This window comes from Ostrea edulis, chromosome 7 (genome assembly GCF_947568905.1).
Source record: "Ostrea edulis chromosome 7, xbOstEdul1.1, whole genome shotgun sequence".
Classification (NCBI taxonomy): domain Eukaryota; kingdom Metazoa; phylum Mollusca; class Bivalvia; order Ostreida; family Ostreidae; genus Ostrea; species Ostrea edulis.
In genome coordinates, this window is record NC_079170.1 from 19,404,588 (window position 1) to 19,431,539 (window position 26,952).

At 35.4% G+C, this 26,952-nt stretch overlaps 2 protein-coding genes across 2 annotated transcripts; both read left to right on the forward strand.

Annotated features, from left to right (window-relative positions):
• Positions 1–8,538: 8,538 nt before the first annotated feature.
• LOC125653587 (uncharacterized) lies at positions 8,539–11,942 on the forward strand. The gene is made up of 4 exons (XM_048883153.2): positions 8,539–8,917; positions 9,728–9,955; positions 10,346–10,960; positions 11,453–11,942. The coding sequence occupies exons 1-4, from the start codon at positions 8,671–8,673 to the stop codon at positions 11,884–11,886; spliced, it is 1,524 nt and encodes a 507-aa protein (XP_048739110.2). The 5' UTR covers positions 8,539–8,670; the 3' UTR covers positions 11,887–11,942.
• A 2,672-nt stretch (positions 11,943–14,614) lies between these two features.
• On the forward strand, positions 14,615–26,417 carry LOC125656644 (uncharacterized). Its single transcript, XM_056145597.1, has 6 exons — positions 14,615–14,877; positions 15,686–15,928; positions 16,019–16,435; positions 21,843–22,121; positions 25,383–25,628; positions 25,729–26,417. Exons 1-6 carry the CDS (start codon positions 14,655–14,657, stop codon positions 26,166–26,168), a joined length of 1,848 nt encoding a protein of 615 aa, XP_056001572.1. The 5' UTR covers positions 14,615–14,654; the 3' UTR covers positions 26,169–26,417.
• Positions 26,418–26,952: the final 535 nt, after the last annotated feature.

The window sequence follows — 26,952 nt, forward strand, 5'->3', positions numbered from 1 at the left end:
AGTTCTGTTATCACTGCTAGTTTACTAAACACAGAACGATAGATGGTACGCACTTTTGCTTTGATGTACCTTGGTTGGTAACAAACATGTTTGATTTATTAATTAACATTCATATTTGTCTCATTCATTTGTATATTCTTAAAGCAATCCATTTAATCCATATATGCCCAGTTTAAAATGGAAGTTTAAATACAGGTACACATATGAGTAATTTAAATCACATATATTCTTCCAAGCAGTGTGTAGAATGGGTAACTTACTATCACGGTATTTAGTAGCTTGTCTGTCCGTTATGATGTGTAGCGTCTTACATTCACAGACATTGTATGACAATGATTGTAGCCAATATGAAATTTACAATCGGGATAGAAAAATAACAGCTCTGCGGTTGGCGTTAGAGAAAACCTAAAATCGGATCAAGGAAACAACAACCCGATTAGAAAAAGCCGTTAAAAGTAGTAACGATGCTTACAACGACTTACTGAGAATATATGTTTCACTATTAGTTCCTACAGGTAAGGTACATAAATATACCATATTCAAATTGATCGAGACTTGTGTGTAATTCAGACACAGTTTTACTATCGGAGTAGAATTGTAATACATCTAGTTTCCGTGCACTTTTGATTTGTTTTTTATTTAAATTATTATTATAGTCTTTGCATCGTGTTGTGGTTGTGTGCATATGGAGAAAAGAGAAATCATTTTTATGCCCTCCCCAGTCACAATCTACAGAACTAAATAAATGTACATCTCCAGTATGACTATCAAAACATTCATTCATAATCTTCAAAAAATCATACATTGAGTTGATATCAACAGCACATTTATCTGCACTTTTTGAACCATTTAATACTTTCCAATAATCTCTAGAATTTGTAGAGCGCAAGCATTTTAACCTTTGAGCTATGTCTTTCCTATACTTTTTAATATGTGTATCCATCACTTGCTTATATTTCTTGCTTTCTAATTTGAGATTCGCTTTATTTTCTAAAGAGGTATTTTTATTGTGCAGTCTTTTCGCCAGATGAAAATTCTTCCTTGCGGTTCTACACTTTCTTTTGAACCATGGTTTGTCATGCTTGTTTTCAAACAACGTATACCAAATGTAGATTTAGCTGTATTTAGAAGTACATCACATAATTTATCAAGTACAAAGTTTACTGTATTTTTACAAACATTACCTATTTCCATGTTGGTTAAAATATCTGGTTTTAAATGTTTACAAACATTACCTATTTCCATGTTGGTTAAAATATCTAGTTCGTTTGCTATGTCCTTGACCTTAGAAACATCAACGTTCCTGGGAAAATTATTTGCTTGGTCCAGTGACCAGTTTTACACATAACTGCGTTTCAACAATACCTTTACACCATTCTTCTGCTAGAGAAGCAGGTTGAATAGAAAACGAAATAGGATTGTGCACATATGAAAACAAATTACAGAAGTCAAAAATATCAAACTCTTGAATAAATTTGAACATATGTGCACTAGCAAGTACATAATCTACAGTACTGCTACTTTTACATGCTAAACCTCCCACTTATATATCGCTACCAACTCGCCCATTTACGATATAAATATCATTATTTTTACAAAGATCGATCAATTTGTATCCAAAATTATTTCCATGTAAATATTTTACTATCCTATGGAGAAGTATTTGAAAATCATTGAATATCATGGTCCTGGTCTCAACACCCGTCTTAAAAGTATCCTCACATTTGTGTAATTGTAACTGAAATTCATCAGCAGAAAACCAGTCAGGTAACTGACCTACTCTGGAGTTAAAATCGCCCATTAAACATACATATTTACAATCCATAGATACAGAGATAAGTTCATTCTCTATGTCTAGAAAACAATCAGGAGAAGTATATTTACTACCCTCTGGAGGTAAGTACACAGCACCACAGATCATATCTTCATCGGTATTAACATTGGATTTACTCAATTTAAACCAAAGAACATATTTACAAGAAGTATTTACAGTTTTTACATGTTTTACCAATGTGTCCTTCACTGCTACAACAATACCACCTGACCTAACATTTGAGAGTTTGTGTCTATTTTTTTGTAAACATAGTGTAATTTGGAATGTTTATGGGCTTAGCATCATCAGTTTTTGTTTCACTAAGTCCAATGATATCAAATTTTGATTTCCAATCTAAAAATTCAGAATAATTTAGTTTGTTTTTAATGCCACAAACATTCAAACTCAGACATTTGATGGAGGTGAGTGCTGACTTCTGACCCCCTCGCCTGTCCTATTTACTTGGTGTGGAAGATGATCTTCTGGCACGTTTTTTGCGGGGCGGCGCGGTCAGACATCTTTCGTTGGCGGATCTCTCGCAATCTCCTGACGTCCGCAGTGTATCTGTAGTCCTTTCTGTGAAATACTTCTTAGGATGTTTATTATGTTCAGATCCACGAATGTCTTTGGGTTCCTGCAACTTCCCATCAATATACAGTTTATCTAAAACAAGTTTCACTCGTTTGTTTTCCTTCCTTGCAGCCCTCATTATGGGGTATATCTTTCGACGTTTTTCCTCCACTTCTGTCGGCAACTGCTCGTTTACCCAAATGTTACTGTCTTTCAGTTTGAGGGGAGCACGACGTCGGACATATTCGCGATCTTTGAAGAAGCTGAATTTGGCAACTATATTCCTTGGTTTCGAACGGAATTCATCTGTTTTGCCCACTCAGTGTACTCTCTCAAACGGAATCTCGAGTCATTCCCTCTATCAATTCACGTCAGGAATCTAATATCAATTCTCCGAGTCATTCCCTCTATCAATTCACATCAGGACTCTTAAACATAATAGTTTAAACATCGACCGTGCTTCTTTGTGGAGGTGACACACTTGAGTATATAATTGGCTAATTGGTCAGTTTACACATTGTACTAGAGGTTTGTGTCGTTATGATTAGAATTATATAAAATCTACAATTGTTTTGACTTGACAACGAGAGAGTAAGTTTCATATCTAGTTTAGAGATCTACAGACTGTTAAATTTTTCGAGTTTGTTCTTTGTGTAAAGTTCCTCTAAAACATAGTTTTACTCATTAGTTATAAGTTTGCTTTGGATAAAGCGACATAACATTGTGATCTGTTTAGTTTGCGATAGTAAAGCGTCATCGGAACTTGGTTTTGTATGCCTATCTAAGAATTAGATTTTGATCAAACAACAAATAAATACATAAACTTTGAAATGTTTTATGCAAAATAAGGTATTTTATTTTGATATCACAGTACCTGACGAATATGAAGGAAAACATGTCAAAACGATATCATATGATCTTGTTGGTATACATTTCCGGTTACTGTAAAATCTGAACCATACCGACGGACCTACAATTTCCGAATTTCGATCTCTCGAACTCTCGATTTCTCGTTTTTATCAAAGTCCCTTGAACTTCGAGTTATCGAAAGTAATCTGTATGAAAAAGAACTTGATACATTGTCAGAATAGGTTAAAAGCATAAGAGGAATAGTAAAATTAAAACAAAAGTACGTACCATCAGTCCTTCTGTGTTTAATAAACTAGAAGTGATAAAATAATTAGATAGGTTAAATGAGGAATATGTTTTGGTTCCAGCTGACAAAGCTTAAAACAACATTGTGTTTGTTTGTAAGGCTCATTATCACAACTGTATTTTAAACGAACTTGGCATTAATTCCACTTTTAGTAATCGTACTTATACTCAAACTGCCCCTTCAAAGGATGACATTCTTCAAAACCATGCTTCAGTTTTAGACAAATTTAATATCCCTGTCAATGAGTCAAATAAATATGAGTTACAATACCAAAACTGAATTCCTAAACCACATAAAAATCCTTTCAATGATACATTGCTGGATCCAGTAAGTGCTCTACCAAGCTCCTATATTTGCTCCTTACCAAAATATTAACAGTTATGAAGGAGAAACTTCAAATGAACTGTACGACTACATATCTCAGAGGTATTGCTAATCAAATCTGGATTATGAAAAAATCGAAAGAACTTTTGGTAAACTTGAAATCGCAAAACTTTTCCCAAATCAATACCATCAAAACCTATTACTTTGCAACACTTTACACGACCAGTCCTCACGATGAATTAAAGATTAGATCTTTTGACATTCATATCTAGTGATCAATCATTCAAACTGCCAACTCAACTGTATGGCAAACGCGATGAAATCAGCTTCTCCATCGTCAATGGCCCATATTTATGATTCGATATGCAAGCGCTTGTTCTGCGTATGGTCAGTTTTTAAATCGAGGCAAGCTACTGACAAACTAGTTGATGGTACAGGGGTTTTAACAGTCTCGATTGAAGTCAGCATTTCGCAAATTATATGGTCGTTATAACGATCTATTTCGTCAATACAACCTATCACTGAGTCAAATGCTGTCTGGCGTGTTTCATACCGATTGTTAAGCCGTTCTTGGCACACTAATTTTGACTGCGGACTGCGGATAACTCCGTTTACCTGATCAAGATATAGGGTTCACGTCGGGTGTGCCCGGTCAACAGGGAATGATTGCTCCTCCTAGGCACCTGATTCCACTTCTGGTGTGTCCAGGGGTCCGTGTTTGCCCAACTTTTCATTTGTATTGCGTATAGGAGTTATGAGATTAATCACTGTTTGTTATCTTCAACGCTTCAAATGTTTTACATTATGGTATACATACAGTTGTATTCATTAAGTGTTCGCTCTCGTAAACATTGTAAATAATATGGACCAAACGGTCCTTCTTACTTATAAAACTTCTCCATACGAAAGACTTTAAAGAAAGAAATTTCATTTTTGAAAATATATGACGTTATGAACCTTAACGATTCCCGCCACCATACTTGTCATGAAACGTATAACGGTGTGAATCGTTACAGTTCATACAGAGACCCATGTATTTTTAAAAATGAAATTTCTTTCTTATATTTGCATTCTCCTTTAACTTCTGTCGGATTATTAAGCTCTTAAAGTAGGCATACTATACTTACAATAACAAGAATCATACACACATTGTTCCATTTTGCATTCATGAGGAAATGAGCATTATTACAATTGGTAAAAGTATCGAAGGAAAAACATTGCATACATGTATCTCGCATACTACATGTACCTATATGTTCTTAGTTACAATGTGGAGAATAGATAATGCTGTCAGGTACTACTCCTATAAAACTCTTTTTCTGTGATATTTATTTATGTTGGTAACACACAAGTTCGATTGATATTTTGACAGTCATATTTGACTCTTTCATTTCTATATTCTAAAACAATCCATTTAATCAATAGGTACACAGTTTGAGAGGGAAGTTTAAATACAGGTGCAAATAAGAGTAATTTAAATCGGAGATATTCTTCCAGCAGTGTGCAGAATGTCTGCCTTACTATCAAGGTGTTTAGTAGCTTGTCTGTTTCTTATGATGTGGAGCGTCTTACATTCACAGACATTGTATGACAACGATTGCGACCAATATGAAATCTACAACCAGGATAGAAAAATAACAGCTTGATCGAGGAAACAACAACACGTTTAAAATACGTCCTCAGAAGTAGCAAAGATGGCCCAGTCTATAATGCTTATAACGACTTACTGAAAATGCACGGCTCACAGATAGTTCCAACAGGTCCATTACCTGTAGGAACTATCTGTACAACACACGTAAGTTGGTCTAAATTTGTAAGCTACTATGAATACAGATACATTTTTAATGTCGGAATGGTTTCCGTGCAGGTTTAATTTGTTTCGATTATCAATTTGTGTTAGAGGGTGTGCATGGTAAATGAGAAACCGTTTTTGTTATTGGCTTAGGAGAATAATTGTTATGCAGAAAAGATAACTTTAGTAAATTGTATTTCCGCATTTATGTGGACATAAATGCTTTTTGTTTCTTTTTTCTTTGAAAAAGAAAAAGAATGAAGAAAAATGATATAAATAAAATATACTCACAATTGAAGGCATATTTAGAGTACTCGCTGCCATCAATTGCTATAAGAACAGTTCTGGGTTTGAGAGACTGCCCTTCCACCATCATGATTCAGTATTTGTCTATACGTGTATAGCTCTTATCCTTGGACGGATTTGGCTCCACTTTTTTGGCATGCTGTTTTTGGCTATATTTAGCTCTAAAACTTCATAGTTATTTCGGATTTCAAAGATTTCGGTTGAGCATCACTGAAGAGAAATTATTTGTCGAAATGCGAATCTGGTGCATCAAAATTGGTACCGTATAAGTTTTACTTTACATACACATCCACCACAGGTACATAAAATAGACGCATCTACATGATCTAGTTCTGGAATTTACACCTGACGAGAAATATTCACTGACCAAAGCGATTTGACGCGTACCTAAGTAAAACTACATGCACGTCTATTCATAGTTCATAGAAAATAAAAGATAAATAATTTTATGATTTGTAGACCTTTTGATATGTTGCAGACTTGGAAGGGCCAACGAGGGTTCATTTAATGAATTTGTTTGTCGTACGTAACACGATCCCTTCCAGCTTTGGTTATGTAATTTTAGCCTGTTGATTTGAAAAAAGTAATCCAGGTGACAAATAACTACAGATACAGTTAAGGATAAACTATTGGTGATTATACACGTGTTGCTCATCGATAACAACATATTTCTGTCCTTCAGAACTGGTTTGTTAAAATTAATAAAGAAGATATCAAGGGGCATGCTATTTCTCACTTTTTGGTCTCAACGTATTATCTTATAAAAAATTTACATAACAAAAGAGGAAATGATTTTAGAATGATGTACAATAGGCTTTATGTTATAACTTGAACATTACTTTATTTTCACTATGATTGATTATGTTATGAATTGGTATAATCAAAATAGAACAATCATGTAATCAATCAAGCGTCCATGAATACTTTGTTCACAACAATATGATACACATACGATCAATCAAACAAAACAAGAGGCCTATAGACCAGAATGCTAACCCGAGTCACCTTGCTCTTCTTCTGAAAAAAGACGATTGTTTTACCTCTATTCCCTTGAAAACCGTTGACCCATGCTATAATCTCACATTAGCAACACAGGACCATGACTTTCGCCGTAAGCCCCATATCTTGATCAAGTAAACGGAGTTACTCGTACTCAAAATTAGAGTGCCAAGAACGGCCTAACAATCGACATGAAACACATCAGACAACATTTGACCCAATGATAGGTTGTATTAGCCGACTAGATCGTTATAACGACCATACAATTTGCGAAATGCTGACTGTAAACGAGACTGTTGAAACCCCTCTACCATTAATTTGTTTATTAGTAGCTTGCCTCAATTTAAAAAACTGGCCATACACAGAACAAACTTTTGCGTATCGAATCAGTTGAGAAATATAAACACTATATCTATCTATCTATCTATCTATCTATCTATCTATCTATCTATCTATCTATCTATCTATCTATCTATATATATATATATATATATCCATGCATCCGAGGACCACCATTATCTGCACAACATGAGGATGATTGCATACTAATCATGGAGCTAATATACTTTAATAAGTTTTATTTTTACAAAGTTAAAACTGCGAATCCATATTGTGGCCAAATTTACACCGAGGCATTAAGATGACCAAACGCGAATCTGAATTTATTAAAGATGCTTGTATATTAATATAACTAATCTTGGTCCAGTTGCTCTTGGGGATTAGGTTCTTCAATATTGTCTTTGATCCCCTTTGAGCCACCACCCCACCCGGGTCATGGTTTGAAAACACTTTAATCTTGCAATATTGGTATGCATACCTGCGTTCCCATTGTTCATGACAAGAATTCTTCTAAACATATAACCCATATATAGTATTTCCATGTGGCACCATCTTATACTTTAGCGCCATGATACCATTAAAATGGAACCCGCACTACCTAAAGATGCGTTATCTATCGGCCTGACTGATGTTAGTCCAGCTGTATACGAGAATAATAATTTTGATAGACTTTGTACAGGATATTACCATGTAAAACATTGAATCCCTGTTGTGGCTTCCTCCTACCCCCGAGAACCACAAATTGAACAAATTTGAATCTGCACTGCAAGTTGTTGAGTGTGTTTGAATATATTAATTTGACAAATCATTGCCCTGTTGATCTTGACAAAAGAATTTAAAAGTTTCCCCATATATATTGTAACTCCATCCTACTTCATGGGTTATGATTTGGACAAACTTCAATCTTTGCTATGTCAGGAAACTTTCACGTTTCATTTTATTCTAACTCATTGGTTCTTGCGATGTTTGGAAATGACCCAAGCCTATTCGTGATTATTTCCTCTTGGAAGGGAAGATGGTCCTACAATTGTACAAGCTTGATTCCAATCACCGAATGATATTATGTGTCAATTGGCGTCAAAACTGGATCAGAAGTTCTATAGCAGAAGATAAAATTGTTTATACCCCCCCCCCCCCAAATAAACGACAGATAACGGACAAATTCCGATCAAAAAGACTTTGTTTAGGTGAGCTAAAATTAAACAATATATCACCATGACTCATTATCATGAAACAAATGCATACTGCAACAAGTTTTGATTAGAGTTGACGATACTACAATTTGTACACACTTTCACATCCCAGATACGGAACACACCATATAAGAATATCCTTCGGTTATCAGGTATTCCAGTAGCAGGTAGTAAAGCCATGGAGAACGACACTGTTTTGCAATGGTGGACTTTCTTCCTAACATTTGTTCTTCTTAAAGATGGAGCGTACGGACTATTGCCTAAAACTACAGAGTCGTGTCAGGTAGGAAATGCGAGTGTGAAATTACAGCAGAACCTGGCCAAATTATTGGAATTCTCTTCAAAGTTAAAAACGGTTTCAGAGCCCTTATACAGAGAACATCAGACTTTGGTTGTGTCTCTGGTGAAGTTGATAGGATTACCAGGTAAGATCTTTCTTGATATCAAACAGTAATAACAGAAAAACGAGAGGATTTTACAAGGAAATGAGATTACACCATTCAATTTCTCGATAGTACTGTAACTAAATGTATAGAAAGTTCAATGACAGGAAGTGGATGCTAAATCCAAAATAAAATCATTATTAAAATTCTACAAAGATCTCACCCATATTCTTGGTCGTAGTTCCTAATCTCCATTTTAAAAATGTCACAAAATTTCATTTATATTCATCAAGTGTTATATATCTGAGTAATTCTTGAGCAAATAAATTGAAGTGATCTAAATATCCATTGAAAAGTACCCCGATTAGCGCATATGATATAGTGTAGAATTTGTAAAAGAAATAAAAAGCTCTTTTTAACCCACCCACTATTTTAATTCGATTGTCTCCATCCTTTACATGCACTGAACACAGAGTATATCGATTTATCTAAATTCGCTTTTATTAAAAAAAGCTTTCTAGGTCTAAAGAGAGAAATGAAACGTTTTGGTTTGCAAAAAAACTTTATTCGCAAAATAAGACGACAGACATGGTTTCTGAAAATTCCGTTATCTGATCATCACACATAGACACATCCTTTGTTGTTGTTTTTTTCCACCACACCGTACACAGACTTATTCTTTGTTTTGTCGTTGATAAGTGTCAACTTTTACTAAATCATGATTTCATTATATAAGATTAGAAATGAACGTAAATGAACGTAAAGTACATGTACTCACAAAACAAGACGGGAAACGTTTGCCTAATTTGTAATTCCCTATTTTAATACACTATATTTATATTTATATTTTAGGAACAAAGGCGGAAGAAATTTGTCGGCTACATCCTTCTTTGATATTTCCACATCCGGTCGAATGCCAGTTATACTACAACTGCTCCTTGACGTACACCAACATTCCAATCCACTTACAACAACATTTACAGGAATGTCGATATCCAGATGTCTTCTCCACACAAACACGTCAGTGTGAGAACTTCACCGAGGTTTGTTGTGGAGTAAGAAAAGTACTGAAGGACAAGTGTAAGTTTCTTCATTATCATCAATATAAAGGCTCATGGTGGATGTCACCCGTCGACAGGGAATGCTTACGGTACTCCTACTAGGCACCTGATGTCCAACAATCTATTTTGTATTGCCTATGAGATTTATGAAATTTATCACTGTTCGTTATCTTCACCTTTCATTCTGATTACTTACCATTGCCAAAAACCTGCTCTACTATTAATGGTCCAATAGTAGGATAGTTTGCTATAGAAGTGTATTTTTATTATATATGATATCATCTGTAATTCTTTATTATGATTTTGAAATACATATTGGGTCATGCAATTTAACAACAATGGCAAGACGTATTTAATGAAAACCTTTTTAAGACAATAATGCAAGAGTCTCCAATTTGTTCTTTTGCAGGTGATTATAGAGGACAGTTAAACAGTTCATCCACATGCAAATGGCAGAATTCTAGTTGTAGTGGAAAAACAGACGGATATCACCAAGGATACCAAGGGCCAAACTCGTACATCAATTGTTTTAACGAACGATTAATGAGCAAAGGGACATGTGAAGATGACGTTTTATGGGATATATACAAGATTCCTTACAATGGAAAATGTACTAACCCTTTCGCGGTTCCATTCAAAGAAGGTGGATTCCTTTCAAGTTGCGAAGGAAAACCAGACGGGAATTATCGCTTTGAGCATGACAGATATTACATGCAACAGGAATATCATTTTGAAATCGGTAGACAATGTGATGCTTTCTATCGTTGCCAAGGGGGCGTGGCCACTGCTGTCAAATGTCCCCGTGGCTCTGTGTTTGAATCCCAAAGTAAAACGTGCAAAGCTGGGAATCACTCTATCGAATTAGGATGTCAACTATACTGTAACCCAAACGTCAAAATGTCGAACGGATTTCCAAATAATTTGGCAGAATGTCCCTATCCAGAACAATTTTCAGAGAGCACTCAGCGATGTGAAAATTTTACAAAGGTCACATGTGGTTCCCGCCCGCATATTAAGGACTTCTGTGAGTACTACAGGCATACATTTCCTTAACCGTGCTTTGTTATATGATACTGAATACGGGTTGAAGTTTACATAAAATTGCAATTTCGGTGTACATAAATAAGTATGACTTTAAAGTGCGATGGTTTCGTCAAAGTGTGGCCTGTACCAAAGTGCGATGGTTTGTTGGCGTTAAAAGTGGTTTGTTACATCATAACATTTGTCGCATTGGTGTGGACCATAGCACGTTGACGTTGGCGTGGTCATCGTACCTTAGAGTTCTAAAGCACTTTGGAGTCCTATAAATACACAATTATGCTCCTAAATAAAAGTCACCTTTTTATTGTTACGAGTAACAATAAAATCATAAAAGCAAAGAATCTTTTTGGCATTAGGTAAATTGTTTTGATTTGATTTGAAAAAAAAGGAAATATAAACAATTGTTCCTCTAATTGCAGGGCATATACATGCTCGCAAGTCTATATGTACATTTAAAATATATTTCCACTTTAAGGCAAATACTGGGTGAAGTTGTTCATGAGTCGACGCATGGGAATCTGCGAGGAATTTCACTTGAGCTGTGCAGGATTACCTGACGGATTCAACGAACATGCGGTCATGGGACCCGGCCCGTTTTACATTCGCTGTCTCCAAGAAAGATTGATAGGGAAAGGAAGGTGTCCAATGGACACCGAATGGGATACACAAACATTCCCATACAACGGTAAATGTACACACCGGTTTGCTATCCCAGAGTCTCATCACGGCATCGGTCTCCTCCCTGACTGTTCTGAAACATCGGACGGCAACTACCAATATCCCAACAGACCGTGTGATGTTTACTACAGATGTGACGGAGGCAATGCAACTGCCGTCAAATGTCCGTCATATACAAATTTCGACGTAAGGAGTGGAACATGTAGAAACGATGTCATTTGCTCTGGGTGATGATATCCATTTACGTTATTTGTTTGTAAAATTAAAAAGTTCAAGACAGATAAAAAGTTGGAGTAATATCTTACCCAAATACGTAAAAGGGTTATGGGTGAGATTCCAATTTTCTGACGTGAGCTATTCCAATAATACATGTGATGTTAATGAAAGATATATAACTATCTATAGCTATCTCCTATAATTAATAGAGAGGTGCCTTCATTAACAACGTTCCCGTGGGAAACCAGATATAATAGGTCCTCAATAATCCTTGTTTGTCGTAGAAGGCGATTAAATGGGGCGTCCCTCGGATGAGACCGAAAAAACCGATGTCGGGTGTCACAGCAGGTGTGGTACGATAAAGATCCCTTCCTTCGCAAAGGCCATAAGCGCCAAGCATAGGCCGATATTTTGCACCATTCACCGGCAGTGGTGACGTTTCCTTATGAGTGAAATATTCTCGAGAGGGACGTTAAACAATATTCAATCAATCAATCACTAACAACATATTTCCCTTGAATTCTCGCATCACTTTAGAGAAAATGGCACACTGATTTTGACTATGGATGACTCCTTTCACCTGATCAAGATATGGGGTTATTTTGCACTGCTTATAGCAGTTATGAGATTGATCACTGTTCGTTATCTTCACCTTTCAAACAAGGAAGGAAATGAACAATATCAAACAGATTTGTAAATGTATATGTAGCTATACATACGATGAGCATTTATGAACTTGGTTAAATGTATATTCGCTATATTATTATTTTTTTTCTGAATCACTACCCAAACCTCAACGTAAATTTGTCAATAAGAAATAAAGCAGACTTTCAAATACGAAGCTTTACTTGAAAATATGTTAAATATGAAAAGTTGAAGATAACGAAGTGATCGATCTCGTAACTTCTACAGGGAATAGAAAATTAAGAGTTGGCGAATCACTGACCCATAGTCATAGCAAAGCTAGGAGCAGTTGCCTAGGAGAAGCAAGCATCCCCTGTTGACCTGTCACACCCACTGTGAGCTCTATATCTCGAACAGGTAGACGGAGTAATCTGTAGTCAAACTCTGTGTGTAAAGAACGACCTAACAATTGGTATGAAACACGTTTGACACCATTGTACCCAATGATAGATTGTATTGACAAACTAGATCTTTATATCCACCATATACTTTGCGAAATGCTGACTTTAAACGAGACTGATAAGCCCTTGTAATATCCACTTATTTGTCAGTAGCTTACCTCGATTTAGAAACTGATCACATGCAGAGCATGTTCTTTTGTATCGAATCCGTTGAAAAACATAAACACCATATGTACCAGTGATTGATCACTGTACGTTATCTTCACCTTTCATGTAGGTGATAATGGAATATTGGTACTTAGATATGGGAGGTTGATAATAGAGAAGCTGAAGTCATCCCTTTTGTCATGAAATTGAGTTGGGTTTTTTTTCCTGTTAACATCTATGTTTAATAAAATATCGAAGTATATAGCATATATGGAAGACACTGAAGTGTCGTTTATTTTGACATAACAAATTACCATATGAATGGAAATGGTTATTGTTAATAGATGAAACCATTGTTAATAAATAAAACCACACGTCGATATATCTAAATGCCAATTTGAAGGCCACAGCAAGTGTTTTTTCTGCTCATGTAGAAGCCTTTGAATAAATTCTGCCTCATAAAGATATAAAAACAGGCCAACTAACAAAGAAGTACAATTTGTTTTCATGGGAATTCGTACAAACTGTTGGAAGACCTGATCACCAAAGACTACAAACATGTTGTTAATAAAAAACTCCAGGATCTTTCTAATATGAACTTCAGAATACTTGCAAGTATATGTAGAATCAGAGTGGTGTTTAACAAAGTAATTTTTTGAATGACTGATCAGTAGGCATGATTACGAGTATTGCCTTTTCCCATTTTTGTGGAAGAAACAACTATCTATGATGTCACAAAGCCTACTATCTAATTCACATGCGCAATGGCCATGCAAAGTGTTGAAAAGCCATACGTTTTGATGTTGTTGATTTGAGAAAAGCTTTGTGATTTTAAATTTACTTAAAAGTCTTCAGAATGTTTTAGAATCCACATTCCATCACTTCTGACATATGTAGTGGCACAATACATTTGAAGTTTCTGTTTCACAGCTGCAAAATATGGGTTGGGTAAAACGTTTATTGGCCCTACCAATGCATTCTAGTAAGGTATTTTGCGAAGTTCGGGAATCCAGTATAGGTACAATAACTCATGCTCATTCGTCCCATTGACTGGGATATTAAATGTGTTTAAAACTGGAGCATGGTTTTATCATTTGAAAGGGCAGGTGATTCGAGTTGGAGTATAATTACGACTTCCAAATATGGAGTCAATGCCAAGTTCGTTTAAAATGCAGTTTCAATAACGATCCTTACAAACAAAGACAATGTTGTCACACGCTTTGTCAACTGGAACCAAAACATATTCCTCGTGTAACCTATCTAGTTCTTTGATCACTCCTGGTTTACTAAACGCAGAAGGATAGATGGTACGCACTTTTGTTTTGAGGCATCTTGCTTGGTAACACACGTTCGATTTATTAATTGACAATCATATTTGTCTCATTCATTTGTATATTCTTAAAGCAATCCATTTAACCAATAGATACACAGTTTGAGAAGGAAGTGTAAATACAGGTGCAAGTAAGACTAATTTAAATCGCAGATATTCTTCCAGCAATATGCAGAATGTCTACCTTACTGTCACGGTATTTAGTAGCTTGTCTGTCCGTTATGATGTGGAGCGTCTTACATTCACAGACATTGTATGACAATGATTACAACCAACATGAAATCTTCAATCAAGATAGAAAAATAGCAACTCTACGGTCGGTGTTAGAAGAAACAGAAAATCGGATCGAGGAAACAACAACCCGATTAGAAAAAGCCGTTAAAAGTAGTAACGATGCTTACAACGACTTACTGAGAATGTACGACTCACAAATAGTTCCTACAGGTAAGGTACAGAAACTGTCACACACGTAAGTTGATCTAGTTTTGTGTGCTACTATGAATGCAGATGCGATTTTGATGTCGGGATGGTTTCCGTGCAGGTTTAATTTCTCGTTAGATAGTACGCATTTGGAAATGAGAAATAATGTTTGTTATTGGCTTAGGAGAATAATTCCTTACATGTATCAATGTACCATTTATTCAACGTAAATATAGAAATGTTAAATGTAACTTGAAGATTTCCTACATTACTATACATGCAATGATCAATCCATTGGAAGAACTGTTTAAATGTGGTTAGCTTAAACAATATCTATTCAGAAATAGGTGAGCATTCATCTTTACAAATTATATGCATAATAAAAGATTGAGAATCGGGACAAAACGCTTATATTAATTTTGTTCACATCATTTTACAAGCAAAAGAAGTGATATACGATGTGTTTTTTTCTTTTATTTATTCAGCGACGCTAATAATGCCAACATTAAATCTTCGCTAAAAAATCTGCTTACATGGTATCTTAATCCAGGTATTCATGTCTGAACGAATTTACCTTCATTCAACCAACTTTAGGGTAAAATCTCACGGGCATTTCGGTTATGATACATGTATGACGACGAAGGTCCCGTATCACTGTAGGCTGACAAGATTAATAAAACTCTCACTACTCCTAACGCTGGATACGTTTCTATCTGAATGAATAAGACGTCAAGCATAATACAACCCCCCAAAACTCCAATACAAACTACAATTTCATACAGCATATAATGTTTTAAGTTTTAATTCTTGATTATTTTCAATGATTATATAGATACCACCATCGATGAAATATGTAAACGGCACCCAAATTTGATCTTTGGAAAAACAACACAATGCCAACAATATTACAACTGCACTGGAGAAGTTGACAGTTTGAATGAATGGGTTGCCAACCGTTGGCCTTCAAAGTATCTACACGAGTGTCATTATCCGTTTTTGTTCTCGGAGAAAATGCTTCAGTGTGAAAATTACACGAAGGTGGATTGTGGGAAACGATACGAACCACTCTGGGAATGTAGGTAAAATTGAAACTAATCAAGTTACTATTTATAAAGATTTTGTGATAATTCAGCTAAACAAAATTTTCTTATTTGTATTTATACAGGTAGATACTTGAGATTGGATCTTGAACATCCAATGGGTTCTTGTACACGGATATTCCCCAATTGCGAAAAAGTGAAGGATGGATTCTGGTATGCTGATGCCAGTGTTCAAAAGTGGAATTATTACAAAATATGTCAAGATGGTAGAACAATCGCAACAGGAAGGTGCCCATATAATGACGTATGGCGTATTTCGTCTTATCCTTACAATGGGCAATGTGTTCATCTGTTTGCCATCCCATGGGCCGATAACGATTATGGTTATCTCCCATCATGTAAAGGGACATCAGATGGAAATTACCAGTATCCTGTAGGTCCCTGTGACGCTTACTACAGATGTGAAGGTGGTAATGCTACTGCGGTGAAATGTCCGACGGACACTGTATTTGACTTGGTTAGCAGAACGTGTGAGGTTAGGGGTACTTGTCAGTAACAGAACGTGTGAGGTTAGGGGTACTTGTCAGTAGCAGAACGTGTGAGGTTAGGGGTACTTGTCAGTAGCAGAACGTGTGAGGTTAGGGGTACTTGTCAGTAGCAGAACGTGTGAGGTTAGGGGTACTTGTCAGTAGCAGATAGTGTGAGGTTAGGGGTACTTGTCAGTAGCAGATAAACAAAACAGTGATAAAAGACCATTTTCTTCCTCCAGAAAAGAGAACTTATCTACAAACTCTCTTACAAGAATGGATGACCCAGACATATACGGAGTATGAATATCTCACCCTGATTGATACCCCTTATTCTGATCTCGTGTGTAAGTTAAAATCACATGTATTATTTTTACATAAGAATAAATGTTTAACGTTTAGTAATTTTTTTCTCTGTAGATTTAATTTAGCAGTAAATGGATTTTATGTTTCGAAATATTATTCCATATGATCATGCAGTTGTACATATCCATGGGTACAATGATGTCTTGTGCAAGTGCTTTCGTTGGTCGATAGTTTTCTCCAGTGGTTAATTCTATAAACATAAACTTTCAGCTTTAAATAAACAGGAGACAGGGAATGCTTACTCCTCCTAGGTACCTGATCCCACCTCTGGTATGTGCAAGAGTCCGTGTTTGACCAACACTATTCCATATTCCTTGTGGGATTTATGAGATTGATCACTGTTCTTTATCCTCGTCTTTCATACAACACTTTTGAAGATACGCTAGAAAGTGGATCTATCTTCCGATTCACCAGTACAACCGAACAGTGATTATTTATATAAACACAAAACTTTATAAATGGTGAGAACTCTCCTGCTAGAGTGCAAAATGATTTCAACTATGATACGTCAAAACATATATAATACTCGTACACCCAGGCTTTAAAACTTTCTAGAACCAGTGTATTTCATTTCACAATAGAATAGCAAACATGTAAGAAGTATCCGCGATTCTAATCCCCAAATATCATATCAATTTGTGTTTGTAAGAATGTGTTCTTTCCTTTGCTTTTTTTTTTTTTTTTTTTTGCATAACATAGGTTTTTTTTTTCTTCTCTTGTATCATTCAATTCTTCGAGTTTCTTTCAATGACTGTGCATGAATTTTGTGAGGAAAAAAGTACATCTATCTAACTGAACTTAGAAATAAATTATACCATTCACCTTTCATTATAGAAGCATTCTTTAACGAATCCTCTCGAACAGAATGAATAATGCATTACATCACATAGAACAAATATTAACATTGTCATGTATTAACACTCGAACGCTTCAAACGTTTTACATTTATGGTATACTAGATGAAACCCTGCGTAAGAGTTGGAAATCATAAATAATATTGCATAGAGGAAGGACTTTTCAGTGCATGTTTGTATTGTTGCTCACATGAATTGGATGAACGATATCTTTAATTGAAATGAATTTAAGAAAAATGTTTAAATAATTGAGTGCATTAAATATATTTATTGATATCATATATAGTAAATAAAACTTAATTATTAGGAAGTCAATTAAATTGGAGCTCCAAATTAAATGTTCGTTATAAGGTAAGCAAATGATTTATTATAGTGACATGTGTTTTATACATTACAGAATTGAAAAATACATTAAACAGAATAATAGGAATTTAAACACCCGGCCCACCGGGCCTGTATGTCACTTTTAACAGAAAAAACCCATTAAATAATAAATACAGTGGTACATGTATTACGCATGACTTTTATGCCTCGTTCACACGAAGAATTTAATTCGCATTAAACGTAAGTTAATGCGAATTAAATCTGAACCGCGTTCACACGGGGATTTTAATGCGTATTAGTTTACTTCGAATTAAAGTTGACGTCGCGATTTAATGCGAATTAAATTTACTTCGCATTAGCTCCGTGTGAACGCTAAGCGAAGCTAATTCGAATTAAATGTAGATGCATGCGTAATGGCCAATTTGGGTCACATGCATCATACCCATGGTCAGCTATATATATTAATATTAGTTTTGTACGAAAAACTAAGCAAAATGATAATAATCACTAAAAACATGTACAAACAGCATGTCATTAGATAATGTCAGACGTAAATCTGTGCTCTGCATAGGCATACTGAGTAATACATGTGGAAGGAATTGTTTTTAAATACGACAACAATGTTTTAAAATAGTGATAATATAATTTTCTTTTTTACATTTTTTAAAACAAATATGCCGCTCATTGTTAATTTTTATACCATATGACGTCATAGTAGACTTATAATACGTATTAGTAATTAAAAATTACGTCACAACAGTAGTCAGCGGAATGGTGAAAAAGACGTTCCGAAGTTTTTTAAAAATTTGGCCCATGAAGAAACAATATATTGTCTAGATTGAATGCTGGTCGTCAGAGGAAATAACAAGTAATTTCTTGGGAACATATAAATAAACACGACAAAACTCCTTATGTGTAGATCAGCATGTAAATTGTAAACATGTAGTATACTACATGTAGGCCTATATAGCGTTTTGAACAAAGAATTATGTATCTACACAATATTCATTAAAATATCTATAAGAATAATTTTCAATAACATAGTCTATTCTTTAATTTATTTCGCGCACCCTTTAATAGATATGCAAACGAATTTAATGCGCATTAGTTTACTTCGCATTAAATATTACCGCCGTGTGAACGCTATTTAATTCGAATTAATTTAATGCGCATTATTTTACTTCGCATCAAATTTGATGCGAAGTAAATTTTAATGCGTATCCGTGTGAACGAGGCATTACTATTATGGTAAATGATAGACTGTCTGTATATATCATAAATGATCTCTCTCTGTTTTGAAAATTAGATAATGATTTTACGAATGCAATCGTTATCCGTCATGCCAAATAGTTGACCAAAGACAAAATGAACGGTCGTTCATAATTTCAAAATTTGAAACTGAATATCGCCTATGTGTTTGAAATGGTAGTTTTTGTCCAGTATGATAATTTAAGGGCAAAATCATGAATAAACGTGGTTTCTTCTTGGCAAACGCAATAATCGAAAACAAAATACACTATATGAATGACAAACAGAAAAATTGCTATATCGTAAACAGTGGCCTGATTTCTTGGACATTGCCACGGTCAGGTAGTGTAAAAAATGTTTTAACTTGACATTATAAGACACAAACTTCCTGAACAGTCCCGGATCATTCGATATCTGACATATGAGACAGTTTTCGACTTGTCACTTACTCTCAAAATACGTGTCATCACTAAACACGTTCAACCAAAATAAAGACTTTTTGTGTTTATCCATGTGTTTGTACATATGAATTATTACAAAAAGTCGTAACAGTGACTTCCCATGTATTCTTAGAAATGAAATTTGTTCCTTATATTTACAATCTCCTATAACGTTTGTCGGATTCCCAGTGGTTAAAATAAACGTGTAACAACATTATCCATTCTCCACATTGTAACTAAGAACATGTGAATAGTATGAGATATATATATACATTGGAAATGTAAATATATATATTTAGTTTGCATACTACGTAAAGTACCTTTATGCTCTCGATTTTTATAAGAATATGAAATACTATTCGAAGAAACCGGTTTTCTCATGTCCCGCAGCTTTGTTATTTTTCTTGGCAATTAACAATAGAATACATATTGTTGGTTAAAAATTGTCATTTATTAATGACGATTGAAGAAGTTGATAACTTATTTACAACCCCTATAATACGGAGATCCCCGGGAATCAAAACTACAACTCAGACAACTTAAACAAGAATGACATTGGGATCTCCCTAATTTTTATAAATCTTGATAAATACAAACATAATGACAAATGGGATGATTTCAGCTTCTCCATCGTCAACTTCCCACATTTATGTAGCAATATTCCATTATCACCTGCATATGGTGTTTATATATCTCAACTGATTCGATATGCAAGAGCTTGTTCTGGGTATAGTCAGTTTTTAAATCGAGGTAAGCTACTGACAAACAAGTTGATGGTACAGGGATTTCAACAGTCTCGATTGAAGTCAGCATTTCGCAAATTCTATGGTCGTTATAACGATCTAGTTCGTCAATACAACCTCGCATTGGGTCAAATGCTGTCTGATGTGTTTAATACCGATTGTTAAGCCGTTCTTGGCACACTGATTTTGACTGCGGATAACTCCGTTTACCTGATCAGGATATGGGGCTCACTGCGGGTGTGACCGGTCAACAGGGGATGCTTACTCCTCCTAGGCACCTGATCCCACCTCTGGTGTGTCCAGGGGTCCGTGTTTGCCCAACTATCTATTTTGTATTGCTTGTAGGAGTTATGAGATTGATCACTGTTCGTTATCTTCACCTTGCATAATAAAATAGAAAAATAAGGTGGCACCTTAAAATTTTGCCACACACCACAAATATAATAGGAGGTACAAAACAATCCGTAAAAACTGATAAACAGTAAGATGAAATGGCACACATTACATTTGAATTAAGGTGGTAAGATTGGGGTGGTGGAGGGAAAATTTTCCTCTATAATCTCATAAAAATTAATGTTTCCTTTCACTTGGACAGCTACAAACAAAGACATGATCACGTGACACTTATTCATTATTTCATTGGCTGCTGATGAGGGTGGATAAAAATATACCTCCGAATCAGCTAAAATCATTGGTTATGATTACTGATGATATAACGTGTAAAATAGATACATGTCCTTCACTTGTGATCAAGAAACTAAACAAGATGATTACATAACACAGACTACATAACATGATACATGTATGTACAGCATATAGTCATGGCTAGACAAATTAGCCAAGTGTTAAAAATGATCACATAAAACATATTATTTGAAAATAATATTTCAATGTGTTTTAGTTACAATGTTGAAAATAGATAATTCTGCAAGACTCAGCTCGTATAAAACTCTTTATTACTATAATATTTGTTTACGTTGGTAACACACAAGTACGATTGATAATTTGCCAGTGATACATGACTCTTTTATTTCTATAAAGAATCAATTTTAATGAATTTAAATGGTTTAAAAAATCCATTTAACCAATATATGCACACTCTGAGAAGGAAGTTTAAATACAGGCAAAAATCAATAAAATCGCAGATATTCTTCCAAGCAGTTGTATCAATGAGCCGTATAAAAAAAGACAATTTTGCTACACGCTTTGTCAGCTGGAAACAAAACATATTTCTTATGTAAGCTATCTAAATCTTTATCATGTTTGGTTTACTAAACAAATAAGGATAGGTAATAGGCACTTTTGTTTTCATGCGTCTAATTTGGTAACACACATGTTCGATTGATAATTTGACAATGACATTTCAAATTAACCAATATATCGTTTGAGAAGGACGCTTAAATACAGGTGGAAATATGAGTAATTAAAATCACAAATATTCTTCTAGCAGTGTGCAGCATGTCTACCTTACTGTCACGGAATTTAGTAGTTTGTCTGTCCGTTATGATATGGAACGTCTTACATTCACAGACATTGTATGACAATGATTGCGACCAATATGAAATCTTCAATCAGGATAGAAAAATAACAGCTCTACGGTTAACGTTAGAAGAAACCGAAAATCGGATCGAGGAAACAACAACCCGATTAGAAAAAGCCGTTAAAAGTAGTAACGATGCCTACAACGACTTACTGAGAATGTATGTTTCACAAGTAGTTCCTACAGGTAAGGTGCAGAATATGTTACACACGTAATTAAAGTGGCTCTCTGCAACCAGAAATAGTTTCTCAAATCAGTATGAATTGATCTAAGAAATATACAAATTTGGATAAAAAGATGATTTTCAAAAACAAATATTTCAATACAAATGAACAAAAGACTCCACGGGATTTGAAATCGAGATATCCGGTTCACCAGCCCAATGCTTTAACCACTGAGCTACGATGATAGACAAACAAATCGATCGATACAAATAATTTCACAAAACATTTAAATCGCCATCTTTTGACGTGGTGTCATGCAGAGTATAATCTTTAGTGTACTGATCTACCTTAAATTGATTGACACTTTTTGATTTCTATGAATTTAGGTACATTTTTAGGATCAAACTGAAATACATCTGTAACGTGTATGATTGGGTTCTTACAAGGGATACAAATGTTTTCTTTTACTCTATCTGAGCTAATGATTGGAGTGATTATAAAGTCCGCTCTATTTGAGCTAATGATTGGAATGATTATTAAGTCCGCTCTATCTGAGGGTAAATTACACCGTTGTAGATTCGACTCTTATCTAGAGACTGGGACCGAATAAGGGTTACTTCTCCCCTAGGTTTATATTGATAGAGAACAGATGGGTGTCTCAATCTTCTTCAGATTTACCACACCCAGAACTTAACATCAATTCCCTAGGATCACTTGCCATTGATGTTTATGACTGTTTTGACTTTATTTTACTCTACCCTTTACTTCTTCCTTTCTGGTTCTTCAGCCAACTTCTAAATGACTGATTTCCCCAAAGCTTTGCTTTATATACTCTTTGACTAGTCCATACCAGGGTTATATCTTTTCACTACATGAGGTCTTCATTGCTTTTTGCACAAATGTCCTTTAACTATACTAGCAGAAAAAAAGAAACTGTGCAATCCTAACTACAGTGTTGCCTTTATGAATAAAGTATTACTTACTGATATCGTAAATGGCAGTCTTTAACAACAGAAATTCTTGCTTAACAATTAATTCAATATTGGTCCATCTTATATTTCAAATTACCCGCCCCTAAAAGAGCAGTTTAATTTATTACGTCACATCGTCGGTTCCGGTTTATTTCATCAGCAGCACCGTAAACATGTCAAGTCACGAACAGTTAAGTTTAGAGCCGTATAGATTTGAGTCCGTTCTGTGGCAAAAAGAATTTAAGAAAACAAGACGTTCAGTCGAGTTGCAGACCAGGTAGATGGTACTCGTTTCTTTATACATGTAAATGTCTCAAACCTCAACTTGTCATTACGCAAATGATGGATCCACAGTTTACATAGTATTTTCTTTTCAAATAAGTTTGTTGGGTCAGGAATTTCGAGGATGGGACTTTTTTCACATCTCCCCTTTGCATTAGTGTAATTAACTGCTTGACAGGAAGGTATCCACCTATTTACAATGTATTCATAAAATTTACCACATGCACATTTTTGATGATCTTAGAATCTTATCAAAACCGCAAGATACGGTGTGACGTCAAAATTATTGATTTTTGTGGTCTTGAATACAAAAGAGTTCCTCATCATGGCAGCCTCTCTAGATGGCGGGAATTTCAAATTTGAACGTTTTCAAATTAGTACTGAAGCCTATCTAGTCCATATATCAACAGAATAGTATGCCAAATCTTTATCATATAACTAATCATATGATTTACCATGTAAAAAAGTTTGGGTTGCCTTCACTTTAATATATGAAATAATAATATAAAAAATAACAATGAACAAATTTTATTTTTGTAATACTGTTAACAAATGTATTCGGTACAACATTTCATAATCCATCAATGTTAACGTTGAAAAATGCCAATTTCAGCACACTCGAAAGACACTGGTATTCGAACTTGAATTAACAAAGTTAATAACGCGTTTGGCCACTATTTACATTCACGCATGCTTGACAACGGCGCCTCATTGATGTCACTAAAGGGTTCAGAAATGCTTGAGGGATGTTGTTTCAGATGTTGGTTAAAGCCTGGCCTAAATCAGCCAATGTCACTGGCTGATTTGGTAAACGGCGTAGACGTCGTCCTATTTCATCCCAGACGTGCTCGATCGGCCATAAATCGGGGGAAACAGTGGCCAAGGCAAGACATCAACATTCTGTTGAACAAAAAATCCCTGACTACACGTGCAACATGTAGCGTTGCATTGTCTTGCTGCAGAGTAATGTGATTTTGCTGTCTCTGTTTGAAGGGTATCACATGGCGCTGATTAATTTCGTCTCGATAGCTACGCCGGTGAAATTTCCATTGGCAATTTGTAGAGGGGTCCTTCCAAGTGTTGTTATTCCACCCCACACCATAACGCTACCTCCATCGACTTTTTGACGTTGCACAACACACGCGTCCTAGTACCGCTCCCCAACGCGACGATACACTCTACAACGGCCGTCACTGCTATCCAAAGAAAATCTGGATTCATCAGTGAACAGAATATTTGCCCAGTCTTGTATTCTGAATCGCAGGTGTCGTCTGTACCACGCTAGTCTAGCGATACGATGACGTTGAAGCAGTATTGGGCGCACCGCTGGACGTCTTGGTCTGATGTTGTGCTCGCGCAGACGATTACGCTCAGTTCTTGGATTGATTGGTCGAAGTCCAGGAATGCTACGAGCAGTCAAACTTGCTGTCTGGAAACGATTTCTCAGGTTCACAAGTCTAATGTGGTTGCCCTGTCGACACAACGTCACATGAGGACGTCCAGAACGTGGTCGATCCCGAGTGTTACCAGATTGTTGGAAACAATAATGACTGAATGGTGTTCTGATGAACTCCAAAGTGTCTTGCTACCATATTTTATGCCATTCCAACTTGAAGCACCCCGACAGCACGATTACATTGCTTTTCGCTGAGTCGTGGCATGACAGAAGAGTAAATTTTTGTCAAAACTAAAGTGCTTTCCTTAAGGAATAGTGTCCACACAAACCTTTTACACTTCTTACTACAAACAGAATTGGCCAGTAAAACTCGTGCGTACGAACACTTCAATAAACAACATGATTTCATTAACCATGAAAACGTCCGTGCATCTCAGTCGGATACTATCCAATATTGTTAAAAAAACATCACCTTTATCGATTTTTTTTTTTTTTTTAGATTTTTGTAAATATAAACAATAAATATAGAAAAATCATACTAAATTCTATAATGCACAGTTTAAAGGAGCTACATGTTTAGATACACATGATATTGTGCATTTTTATTTGTTTTTGTTTTTTACTTTTGTTGTAGACATTACTATAGACAAAATATGTAGTAAACACCAAAATCTAATTTTTGGTAGTCCTACTGATTGCCATAGATATTACAACTGCGCAGGAGATCTTACATTCAGTGGATGGGTTGACCCTTATGAGTTCTGGCCGACAAAATATCTACACGAGTGTCATTACCCGTTCTTGTTCTCAGAAGAAACGCTTCAGTGTGAAAACTACACCAAGGTTGATTGTGGAAAACGGTACAAACCAACATGGGCATGTAAGTGAAACTATGGAAATGTTGATGCAAGTAAAATCATGTCACATGTTGATATATGTACATGTATAAGAAAATCCAATTTTTTCATTTTTTTTTTCAGGCAAATACTTCCGACTACAGTGTAAACTTTCACACTGCATACCATGTGAAGTAAGATATTCAAAATGTGAATCCAGAGCAGATGGCGTATGGCCAGATCCTGACACTGGTTTCTCCCCACGATATATAGTATGTGAAAATGGTAAAGTAAGAGATACAGGCACTTGTCCAACAGACGAGGTTTGGAACGTGGTGTCATTCCCTTACAATGGTCGATGTGTACATCTGTTTGCCATCCCAACGGACTATAATTCTGCGGGTCTTCTTCCTTCATGTCGAATCAAGAACAATGGGAATTACCAGTATCCTGAACGTCCTTGTGACGTTTACTACAGATGTGAAGATGGTAATGCTACTGCTGTGAAATGTCCGACAGGGACTGTATTTGACACATATAGTAGAACATGTAAAGTTGGTGGCAAATGTTGTTACATCAATTAGGTGTATAAAATGTGTTCTACATTCTACAATATGTACGTAGTCATTAATTTGCTGATGGTTATGTATTTCTAAAATATTTTCATTAGCAGTCCATAACTCTTTTAAGAAACTTATCCTACTGTTTATGACACGATAAATGTCATTGATGTAAATTGAAACACTGGTTTGCTAATCAGGAATTGGTTGGTTTAACATATGTGACTCACTAACAATACTTGTAGCTTGGCGAGTGTTGTAATAAATATAATCTCACTTGGACATTTCATCTTTTTTAAAAATGCATATTTTTTTTTTATAAATGCAAAGCACCCCGGCATTAACACAAATATTTGTTAAAATAGTCCAGTCAAAAAATTTGTCCTTAAACAAATGATAACATAATTTTTATAATTTTATATATTTTACCTGATCAAGATATAGGGCTCACGGCGGATGTGTCCGGTCGAAAGGGGGTGCTTACTCCTCCTAGGCACCTGATCCCACCTCTAATGTGTCCAGGAGTACGTGTTTGCCCGACTATCTATTTTGTATTCGTTATGGGAGTTGTGAGATTGATCACTGTTAGTTATCATACTGAAGACTCTACTGAATCAACTTGTAGTATTGTGTTGACACCATGCAGTTAATATTCAAAGTAGGGAAGAGAGAAGGTTAACAGACCTGACAATATGTTTGAAGAACTGTTGAATGGGAGCATCACTTGCAAAACTTTAACGAATCGTGAAGACTTGAAAAACATCAGAGAGAAAATACAGTACTCTTTTTTGGTTCCTGTATATTGTTT

What these genes read in the sequence shown, in the direction of transcription:
- LOC125656644 (XM_056145597.1), top strand. Translation starts at nt 14,655, where the DNA reads ATGATGTGGAGCGTCTTACATTCACAGACATTGTATGACAATGATTAC. An exon ending in CTCACAAATAGTTCCTACAG is followed by an intron (nt 14,878 to 15,685) that starts GTAAGGTACAGA and finishes ATGATTATATAG; the next exon opens with ATACCACCATCGATGAAATA. An exon ending in TTCACAAGTAGTTCCTACAG is followed by an intron (nt 22,122 to 25,382) that starts GTAAGGTGCAGA and finishes CTTTTGTTGTAG; the next exon opens with ACATTACTATAGACAAAATA.
- LOC125653587 (XM_048883153.2), top strand. Translation starts at nt 8,671, where the DNA reads ATGGAGAACGACACTGTTTTGCAATGGTGGACTTTCTTCCTAACATTT. An exon ending in GAAGTTGATAGGATTACCAG is followed by an intron (nt 8,918 to 9,727) that starts GTAAGATCTTTC and finishes TTTATATTTTAG; the next exon opens with GAACAAAGGCGGAAGAAATT. An exon ending in CCCGCATATTAAGGACTTCT is followed by an intron (nt 10,961 to 11,452) that starts GTGAGTACTACA and finishes TTCCACTTTAAG; the next exon opens with GCAAATACTGGGTGAAGTTG.